The sequence below is a fragment of the Eurytemora carolleeae genome, unplaced genomic scaffold, assembly GCF_000591075.1.
Source record: "Eurytemora carolleeae unplaced genomic scaffold, Eaff_2.0 scaffold732, whole genome shotgun sequence".
NCBI classification, from domain to species: domain Eukaryota; kingdom Metazoa; phylum Arthropoda; class Copepoda; order Calanoida; family Temoridae; genus Eurytemora; species Eurytemora carolleeae.
Window position 1 is genome coordinate 22,020 of NW_019396711.1, and position 11,606 is coordinate 33,625.

At 30.5% G+C, this 11,606-nt stretch overlaps 1 protein-coding gene across 1 annotated transcript; it reads right to left on the reverse strand.

Annotated features, from left to right (window-relative positions):
• Positions 1 to 1,023: 1,023 nt before the first annotated feature.
• LOC111707662 (UDP-N-acetylglucosamine/UDP-glucose/GDP-mannose transporter) lies at positions 1,024 to 11,013 on the reverse strand. The gene is made up of 10 exons (XM_023480795.1): positions 10,782 to 11,013; positions 10,390 to 10,512; positions 10,024 to 10,127; positions 8,431 to 8,497; positions 6,737 to 6,814; positions 5,763 to 5,875; positions 4,785 to 5,268; positions 3,963 to 4,040; positions 2,765 to 2,854; positions 1,024 to 1,900 (listed from the first exon to the last, which is right to left on the reverse strand). Exons 1-10 carry the CDS (start codon positions 11,011 to 11,013, stop codon positions 1,836 to 1,838), a joined length of 1,434 nt encoding a protein of 477 aa, XP_023336563.1. The 3' UTR covers positions 1,024 to 1,835.
• Positions 11,014 to 11,606: the final 593 nt, after the last annotated feature.

An 11,606-nucleotide genomic window follows, 5' to 3' on the forward strand; every position in this document is an offset into this window, starting at 1 on the left:
AGTTTTCTTAATTATATCCATCCTGAAATAAAGAGCCTGGATTCGAAACCAAGCCTTTCCATGAAAATAGTTTTAAAAATTTCCATTCCTAAATCCTGATCTCTGATCTCAAAACTGTGTAAAGTAAAAAAATGTAATCTGTTGTAGAACTTTAAATATTAGTGTTTTCAAAAAGTGTTTCATTATTAAATATTTATTAAAAATAATTTATCCATTTAATGCGTTGGGAAGGTCGCTTGGCTGCCTGCTGCCGGTTCAAATCCTTAATTACTGATTCACTCTTCAATTCATCCCCTACATCCTCATAAATCCCTATCGTTGAATTGTTGATTCAGGATTTGAACCGACGATGTGTGGTTCAACGATTTCTGGCAACTCATTAAATCTGGTCTCAGTACATGAACATGAATTTAACACTCACAACATTTAACTTTCAATATTTGTTTCAAAAAAATATTCTTTCTCTTAATTTCCTTTATTTCGGAAATAATGGTCGCTAAAAGATTTTTAACGCGAAAATCAACCATGTTTCGCAAATTTAGTATGTGAATATTGTGAAGGGATCAGAGCGGTACAATTTCTAGCTAAAAGAAAACTACAGTCAAATCAAATCAAACCAGTACCAGGGATATCCAAAGAACTAACCGAATCAAGTAATGATATGAGTATACTTAATCAGTAAATGACTAAGGACTTACGGACCGTGGCTAAAATGTTTACTTGCAGTTATTGAATTTGCTTCCGATATAAAAACTATCTTAATGCTTTCATTTTTTGTTTGGATACGTAATAACCCCGATAAAATTAACCACCGTGGACCTCCTCTGGTTGTGGGGTGTAAATCCAAATAAAAATTTTAATTCTTTGCTTGGTATCCAAGTATTTATTTATAAAGAATTAATTACAAATTTTAAATCTTTTTAAATTTATTTTTGAAAATTAAATAAGTATTGTAAATATTTATCTAAATGTTAATACCAAGTTAAGGTTCAACAGTTCCATTACTAGTTACATAATTGAAAAAAAACCTAAAAACTGGTTTCCATGAAATTTATCTACATCAACTACATTCATAAGTTCTCAAAAATTTATTTACAAAATTGAACTATACAATATTTGCAAAAAATAACAATAATTTATCATTAAAAACTAAATTTATGGAATGTATAAATTTTATAATACGAATTATTGATTTAATAATTGTCTCTTAAACAGTCCATGGCTAAAGTGGCACAGATAGCAAATCATCTGGCAATCATAAATAGTCAGAACTTGTGTTTTGTGAATCTTGGGATTAAGTATTGATCTCCCTCTGACCATCTTAAACAAAGTTATTTAATTACCCTCTGATATCCCGTGATGGTCTCACCCTGCAGGGATAACTTATTAAGGGATCAACCATTAATCCTAAAATTCAAAAGTGCTCACATTGGATATCGAGATCAACTGTTTAAGATTAACAATATAAGTTCTGATCTCTGAGCTCCTCACTAACCAAAACGAAATTAAACTCTAGCGGAAAAGATAACTATTGTTATTCCCTGGATCAAGCTGAACCAGTTTTCAGTATATTTTGTCGTCCAAATATTTGTGAACAAATAAATTGGACAAAAATTGTTTGAATCAATAAAGTACTTAACCAGCGGTCTTTAAATTATAATTATTTTTTAGTTTCGTTTTCTTTAAAGGAACATGTTTGTGTCATTTTTTTTATGTTTCACAATACCCAAATTATTTTAGCGGTTTTTAAAATCAAAACCCTGAACGGAGTCTACATAATAAGGGAAATGATTTTGAAGAAAACTGTGAGTGTGTAAATTATTTCTAAAATATTTTTAAATTTTGAGCACTTGACCGGCCGTTTCACTAGCTGCTGGCCGAGCCTTCGCCGTGAAGGTCACTGAAAAAAGTACGTTTATAATTAATAATCTCTTATTTAAATACAGTGAGAACCAGACAATTGTAGTATGTGAAATAGGATTTTCCACCGCTATATTATCAAGTACAATAGGTGGCAACAGAGAAATGGACCAATTATATACGACGTCACAAGTGTCAAATATAACAAGGAAAACGAAGTTTTCTCACAATAGTTGACATATTTTCCAAGATCAAATAAAAAAGTGTAAAAACAGAAAATATAGAGAACACATAAAATTGCACTTATTTTACTGTAAGATAGGCACTTTATTCTATAATTATCACTATTATTAATAATTTTGTCGAACACAATACCGATTTGACACTTGTGACGTAAGAATACAGCTGTACTGAGAGTATACAAATTCTACGTTGCCATCTATTGTACTAGAATCTATTTGAGATTTTGTAATTTACAACAAATACAACTGATATATCTCTAAAAATATTTGAACACATAGTTGAGTTGTAAATTACAAAATTACTTAATTAAAAGAAATAAGATGTCAAAGAGAATTTAATGTTTTCTGACAATAATCGTACATCATCATTAGTATTTTTTTTGCATATTTTATTGCATCATTTGAATTCAGAAACTACAAGACACAGTAAAAGTTGCTTTTCTTGACGGCGTTACTACATGTCATGTCAGAAAACTGACACGCTGACGCTTCATACGTTTGTAGCCTTTCATACGTTTTAGACTTTTATGCATTAAAAGCATTGTAAAAATTATTTCATCTTAAAAATTTTACTCATACTTCAGTATTTCCATTTCGCTATAGAAAAAGTTCCCAATTTAGTGTATTTAACATAACTTTAATTGTATTCTTTATCAAATCACCTTTTGTATAGATTAAGCTGCCGACCACGCTTATATTGAGCCCGATAAAGTTTACTAAAGAATACTGGTAATCACCGCCAATAAATATTCCTAAATAATAGATAGTTTACTAAAGAATACTGGTTGGTAGTCAGAAGTTTGTCGTCAAAACCAATTAATATTCCTAAATAATAGATAGTTACTAAAGAATACTGGTAGTCAGAAGTTTGTAGTCACCGCCAATAAATATTCCTAAATAATAGATAGTTTACTAAAGAATACTGGTAGTCAGAACGCCAATAAATATTCCTAAATAATAGATTGTTTACTAAAGAATACTGGTAGTCAGAAGTTTGTAGTCACCGCCAATAAATATTCCTAAATAATAGATAGTTTACTATAGAATAATGGTAGTCAGAAGTTTGTCGTCACCGCCAATTAATATTCCTAAATAATAGATAGTTTACTAAAGAATACTGGTAGTCAGAAGTTTGTAGTCACCACCAACTAATATTCCTAAATAATAGATAGTTTACTAAAGAATACTGGTAGTCAGAAGTTTGTAATCACCGCCAATTAATATTCCTAAATAATAGATAGTTTACTATAGAATAATGGTAGTCAGAAGTTTGTAGTCACCACCAACTAATATTCCTAAATAATAGATAGTTTACTATAGAATAATGGTAGTCAGAAGTTTGTCGTCACCGCCAATTAATATTCCTAAATAATAGATAGTTTACTAAAGAATACTGGTAGTCAGAAGTTTGTAGTCACCACCAACTAATATTCCTAAATAATAGATAGTTTACTAAAGAATACTGGTAGTCAGAAGTTTGTAGTCACCGCCAATAAATATTCCTAAATAATAGATAGTTTACTAAAGAATAATGGTAGTCAGAAGTTTGAGTCACCACCAATAAATATTCCTAAATAATAGATAGTTTACTATAGAATAATGGTAGTCAGAAGTTTGAGTCACCACCAACTAATATTCCTAAGAAATATGTAGATAGCTTGCGACATATTTTAACGTCGATTTTTTTTTTCAAAAATGTTAATACAAAGTAATATTTTAGAAAAAAACGTATAAATCATTGAAAACAACATTTGGAATATACTTTGACAAAAGCAAATTCCAGTCCAATCCATAAAAAGATAGTTAATCAATAACCATAAACAAAGAAGAAATAATATTCAATCATATCATTTGTCTTACCTAGGTACGTTATTAAAATATTTTTGAGACATCCAACAATTGTTGTTGTTAAAGCAGAATTGTACGCAGTACACATAACTAAAATGTCAACAAATCATAAAAATAGGGGTAAAAACTTTTCACATATTATGAGTATTTAAAATTAGCATGCTTTGACATTAAATTCATAATAGATAAATAATATATATGGTTAAAAGACCATTTAAACTTAAGATTAAAGTTTGTTTTATTTGCTTGGTGTACAAGTTTCCAAAAAAGTTAATAAAAATAATTATAATTAAAAAATAATTCTGATATCTATTTTCAAGATTTAAATAAAATTGAATCAGCGTTTTATTGCTTGAAATTTTGTGAATGAAGATCTAACAGTTTAACGAAATAATTAAGATTGGGGAAAAGATTTGTTAGTTAATAAATTTATTTCTGATCTATATAATTTTTAACTTTTTTTGTGCCTTTCTGGGGCACAAGATTATCAAGATTTACTTTTATTTAAAATATACAATATCGCCATGTTACTTGTATTTTGTAACTCTGTTACTTCTAAAAATGTGTTATTTTCATAATTTTAAGAGTTGTAAGAAATCAAGCACTTGCCTCAAACTTTAATTTGCTAATCCAATTATTTTCGCAACCTGATGGTGTTAAATTCTATTTAATTTTTAATAAAATATCAAAGGTCTTAAATATCTGTGACAATTCTAATTGTTAAAAATAAACGAATAACCTAATGTAGTTTTGTGGTTCCAGGTATTACCTAATGTGGTTTTGTGGTTCCAGGTATTACCTAATGTAGTTATGTGGTTCCTGGTATTACCTAATATAGTTTATGGTTCCTGGTATTTCCTAATGTAGTTTTGTGGTTCCTGGTATTACCTAATGTAGTGGTGTAGTTTCTGGTATTACCTAATGTAGTTTTGTGGTTCCTGGTATTACCTAACGTAGTTTTGTGTTTCCTGGTATTACCTAATGTAGTGGTGTGGTTTCTGGTATTTCCTAATGTAGTTTTGTGGTTCCTGGTATTACCTAATGTAGTTTTGTGGTTCCTGGTATTTCCTAATGTAGTTTTGTAGTTCCTGGTATTACCTAATGTAGTTTTGTAGTTCCTGGTATTACCTAATATAGTTTTGTGGTTCCTGGTATTACCTAATGTAGTTTTGTAGTTCCTGGTATTACCTAATGTAGTTTTGTGGTCCCTGGTATTACCTAATGTAGTTTCTAGATCTCCAGATTGTACACAGAAAAAGAGAGAGGGGAGGACCATGAATAAACTGTTGTAGTACATCAGACCATACTTACCCAAATCCTTTGAAAACACATAAAAATTAGTTTCAAAAAAAAATTCCAGATAAATAATTACTCGTTTTAAAATGATCAACATTGGCATTTATGTAATATAATATGAATTGTAATTTATCTGATTATTTCTATATTTATTTCACATCAGATTAAAGTCTTATATGTTTTTGACCATAACTCCTCTCATAGGAGAGATATTAAGAAGACAAAAAATGTTGAAAGTTTCTAATAACCGGATAAAATAATTTTTCCTAAACTTGTACGTAAAATCTAAATTAGCATATAAAAAGGAGCTACGAGGTCACTAGTAATGTCTGTACTCCTCCTTCTGTCTAGTTTGCAATGATTTATTAACATTATGTGCGTGCATATAATGTCATAAAATTTCCCATTTCTCTATTAACTAAAAAAATATTCGTTTTTCCCAAAATCTTTACATTTTTTTTATTCACTCATTCTCATGTTTATTAGGACACCCTTTAACTTATTCAAATATTTTACCTTGGCGTCTAATTTTTTCTTCATGATCACCCCATTACCAGCAGTGAAGAAATCGTTAAGGAGAACAAATACATAACCCTGGACATTAAACGCCAGGTCGTTAGACGCAGCAACTACACACAGTCAAATCTCCAGGTTGATTAATTGATTGCAGGATTGATGTTTTGTTTTTTTGATTAAATGATTGATTGATTGTTTGTCTTTTTGATTAATTGTCGATTGGTTATTTAGTTTTCCTGATTAAATGATTCATTGATTATTTGTTTTCTTGATTAAATGATTGATTGATGATTAGTTTACGTGATTAATTGATTGATTGATTGATTGTTGGTTTTCTTGGTTAAATGATTGATTGATGATTGTTTACTTGATTATTTTTTTTAGAAAACGCTTTCAACGGATTTCGAAAATTGTGAGTGGTGTGCGGCATTCTTAGATAGTTGCGCAAGCGACTAGAGAAATAAACAAATTAATTAAAGATTATTATAAAATATAAACTATATACAAATGTGGCGAAAGATAATCGAATACTATAGGTTGTAATATCTGAAGAAGTTTGAAATTAAATTGATTTTAAGTCGTATGTTGCAATTTTCTCAATTTGTATGGCCGCTAAGTTATTCGGTATGAGACGTCTTAAACAATCTTCTCCTTATAGACGCAACAGATAGAAGTAAGATTAGTAGCGATAAAAAGCGCTTTTTTATCGCACTAAGCCTTTACCCCCTTTCATTTTTTGCGAACACTCCCTTTAATTGATTGACTGATTATTGATTTAATTCTAAAAGATTAATTAACGGGTTATTGATAAATAGACAGAAGGTGTAGATAGATAAATAGATTTACTGATATCGACTACGAAAAGTTGATAGATAGACATTTAATAAGATTTAAAGATTTAAGATTTAAGATAAAGGAAAAAAAGGCTATTCCACCAAGTTTGATTATGTGAATGATTAAGGAGATTAGAATCCCTAAAGTGCCGAATATCATCAGGTATACAGAGAGTTGAACTGCTCTACTCGGCTTGGACTTCAAAATTAAATATTCACCTTAAAAAGAATATTTAAAAGCAGATATACAATTATCACTCCCCCTAACAAGAAGCAATTTTACTTAATCGCTGAAGACCAAAAAACATGAAAAACTGATTGACTGTGAAAAGGAGTAATGGCTACAATTGGTAACTTTAGTTGTAGGGACAGACCGGCTATGTAAGGTAGTTGAACTGAGTATGCAGTGTTGTGGACAAATTCTTTAGGATTCATTTGAGACATATGAAACTTTTTGAAGATATTTAAATCCTGAGTCTAAAAGTCAGCATTCAAAATTGTAATTTGGGTGGATACGTTTTCAGTTTTTTTTTTTTAATTATTAAATAACGACGACAAAAACGTAAACAAAATTCTACAGTAAACTTATTTGTTGATAGGAACAGGCTGAGAAAATAAAGATTAATATTATCATCGAAAATAAGTAATCTTATTCAAGTATTAGTTTCTAAAATATTTTCTGCAGATTTTCTGGAATTTTTATAGAACAGACGACATTTGAAGAATTTGTAGAAATCTGAGAACAAATTCATAGAAAATAAGAAATTCAATATAATGATGAAAACGAAATAATTGATTCTAACATTGATTTATTGACAAATTTCTTTTGAGAAATTTGTTCCTAACATCTAATTAATTTACTGCATAATTTTTACTTTATTTTTCGTCGTCGTTATTTAATAATTTAAAAAAAAAACGATTCTGAAAGCTTACCCACCCAAATTCATGATTTTGAATGTAGACTATGCTCTTAAACTCAATAATTATACATCGGGGAAACGTTTTATGTTACTGCATACTCAGTTTATCTACCTTACATAGACGGTCTGTCCCTTTAAAAGTTTGTTATTAGCAAGCTTAGCAGTTGTAAACAAATTATAATTACTAACTTTAACTAAATGTTTAACAAGTGCACATCAGAAGTATATTCATCAAACTTTTAATCCTTTTCACTAAAAATAAATATTCAAAAGAATTCATCAATCTTTTAATTTTGAATATATTTAATACCTTAAACCTTGAAATACAATGAATATCATTGTAATTTCAAGTAACTCTTATTTTAAGCAGTGGTCATCGTTTATATTAATGCAATGAAGACGACTTTCTAATTTAATTTCGATTTCTACCAAGTTTTCAAACAGCAGAAACATACAAACTTGTTATTTAAAAAATCGTTGTTAGGAATCAAAGCATTATTATTAATGCATTGTATTGACATAATCGTTGACCACTGTAGAGAAACCTGACTGATTCACAACAATACCCTTTAACAGATTAACAACAAGTAAAATTATTGTCATTTTCTGTCTAGAAAAATATAAAAATTCTCAATTTCCTTCATTGTCTCTATTAAAAAAACCGTAGGCCACTTTAAAAGAGATCCCATTATAAAATTATCAATTTTCGGACAGAATAACAAGGATAACTCAATTCTTTTCTTTTAGTTTAGACAGAGAGTTACAAGGGAACAAATGTGATTCAGCATTTAAGTTATTAAATGACAGGAAACCTCATTCTATGAAACTTAATCTGATTTAATAATATAATAATATCACAAAGTATAGAAATCAAATGCAAGACAATTTTTCAAAGCATTTGTTTTCAATAATTTAATTCTGTTGTATCCATCCCTAGTCCGAACACCATATTCCCAAGGTACATCAGGGGCAGAGGCCAAATCTAAGAGAGAAAAAACACACATTTTAGAATTTCTAGATCTTTTGTTGGAACAGGTGGCTGTTGGTCCAATCTCAGTTTTATGATACAATGGGATAGAACAACGACAATAATTAAGTGAATTTCATGTTGTTACAAAGCAACGACCTTTTCTTAACGCTTATTAAATCACAAGTTTACTGAAATTGGTCTGTTTAAACTGCACAATTTCTCAGTCTCATGCTCATTGGACTTTTACAATTGTAACTTGATTCTAAATCATTAAATGTTGTCCTTGTATTAAGAGATTTCTGGTTATATAATTAACAATCATCTAAATAACAAGGACAATAACGATAACAATCTTAATACTTATCATAATTACAGTGACAATGACAGTGACAGTGACAGTGACAGTGACACTGATAATGATAATGACAATGAAAGTGACAGTGACCGTGACACTGACACTGACAATGATAATGATAATGATAATGACAATGACAATGACAATGACAATGACAATGACAATGACAATGACAATGACAATGACAGTGACAGTGACACATGGCAATGACACTGACACTGATCATGATAATAGAGTGACAGTGACAGTGACAGTGACACTGACACTGACACTGACACTGACACTGACACTGACACTGACACTGACACTGACACTGACAATGACAATGACAATGACAATGACAATGACAATGACAATGACAATGCCAATGACAATGCCAATGACAATGCCAATGACAATGCCAATGACAATGCCAATGACAATGACAATGACAATGACAATGACAATGACAATGACAATGACAATGACAATGACAATGACAATGACAATGACAATGACAATGACAATGACAATGACAATGACAATGACAATGACAATGACAATGACAATGACAATGACAATGACAATGACAATGACAATGACAATGACAATGACAATGACAATGACAATGACAATGACAATGACAATGACAATGACAATGACAATGACAATGACAATGACAATGACAATGACAATGACAATGACAATGACAATGACAATGACAATGACAATGACAATGACAATGACAATGACAATGACAATGACAATGACAATGACAATGACAATGACAATGACAATGACAATGACAATGACAATGACAATGACAATGACAATGACAATGACAATGACAATGACAATGACAATGACAATGACAATGACAATGACAATGACAATGACAATGACAATGACAATGACAATGACAATGACAATGACAATGACAATGACAATGACAATGACAATGACAATGACAATGACAATGACAATGACAATGACAATGACAATGACAATGACAATGACAATGACAATGACAATGACAATGACAATGACAATGACAATGACAATGACAATGACAATGACAATGACAATGACAATGACAATGACAATGACAATGACAATGACAATGACAATGACAATGACAATGACAATGACAATGACAATGACAATGACAATGACAATGACANAATAATAATAACAATAAGCTAACCTTCCTAGCAGTATCTTTGGTGAGATCAGGGAAATTAACAATTTGTAAAAGTTTTCCAACTTTTAGAATTATTATGGTGGCAATAATTTGTCCCAGTCCTAGAACTAAAGAAACAAAATTCATATTAAAACTATTTTTTGAATAAATGATTAAGATTCAGAGCTTAAAAACTTTAAAAAATACATTCCACTCTTGTAATTAAACTTAAGTTATTTAAATAATAATAAAAAAAGTATATTTGAAATAAATATATTTAAAATATCAATCTTTAAGAAAAATAACAAGTAAGCTTTGGAGAAAAAAAAGAAATTTTTTTTGCCTCTTTTTAATATTCTCACGCACTCTTAAAAATAATTGATATATTACCTTGAAAAGATGGGAAATTGTAAACAGTCAGAACCCGTTTGTTGACAACCATTATCAGAAAGGAAGAAGCTCCATAGAATAGAGCTGTCAGTATTCTAATTAAAAAACATAAATTAAAGGGATCTTAGGCGTATTTATAAGTGGCCCGGTCGATTAGTAGAGTTGGGTCCAAGTCACAACAGTCCCATTACAACTTAGACGGATTAGGGAATTTTCCTTATTAATCGACCAACACGCTTATAATCGTTAAACACATGATTTTCAAGCTATTCTTAACTTATCTAATGATTTATTTTACCGCTGAAAATAGAAGAGGTTGAGCATGAGAATTATTACAGATATGTGTTTAATTGATTTTCAGAACACCCATAGCCATGGCAGGTTGATCTGGCAGGTTGATCTCCTAGCAGGTTGATCTCCTTGCAGGTTGATCTCCTGGCAGGTTGATCTCCTGGCAGGTTGATCTTCTGGCAGGTTGATCTCCTGGGAGGTTGATCTCCTAGCAGGTTGATCTCCTGGCAGGTTGATCTCCTGGCAGGTTGATCTCCTGGCAGGTTGATCTCCTGGCAGGTTGATCTCCTGGCAGGTTAATCTCCTGGCAGGTTCATCTCCTGGCAGGTTCATCTCCTGGCAGGTTGATCTTCTGGCAAGTTAATCTTCTGGCAGGTTAATCACGCAGAAACACTTACCACAAACTCTAACTTTATAATCCTTAAATCTTTGCAACCTGGTATACCAGTCTTTGATATTTTCAACTTTGAATTCTACTTGATCAAATAGTCAAACTAAATATCAAAGGTTTACACCAACAGTCAACACTCAACGGCCTGCAAAGGTTAAAGTATTTAAAAATTTGAGTTTGTGGCAAATGCTCAGTCCATGAAGCCGGATAAGAAAAGCTGTTAAACCGAAAAACAAACAAACAAACAAAAAAGGCAAATATGTACAGTGAGATGAATAAAACTGTATAATAGGACTTGACGACATCAACTATCTGTGTAATTTTTGGTTTTTACCCAGTAGCTTAGTAGTCAACCAATTAAGCACAATAATCTATGAACACTGCACAAATGTTTGTTTAATGTGCATTGGACAATTTAAATTCATAACTTGAGTTTCCTATTCCAAAGTTTCATGGAGCCTACTGTATAAAAAATATATTTATCTAAAAATACAATGTTACTTACTGAACTTTCATTTACCCAATTCAATTATTT

Coding starts and splice junctions, on each gene's coding strand:
- LOC111707662 (XM_023480795.1), bottom strand. CDS start 11,013: ATGAACCTGCCAGGAGATGAACCTGCCAGGAGATTAACCTGCCAGGAG. Junction 6,815..8,430: donor AGGGATGGATACAACAGAAT/TAAATTATTGAA, acceptor ATTCTTTTTAAG/GTGAATATTTAATTTTGAAG. Junction 1,901..2,764: donor CAGCTTAATCTATACAAAAG/GTGATTTGATAA, acceptor TACTTTTTTCAG/TGACCTTCACGGCGAAGGCT.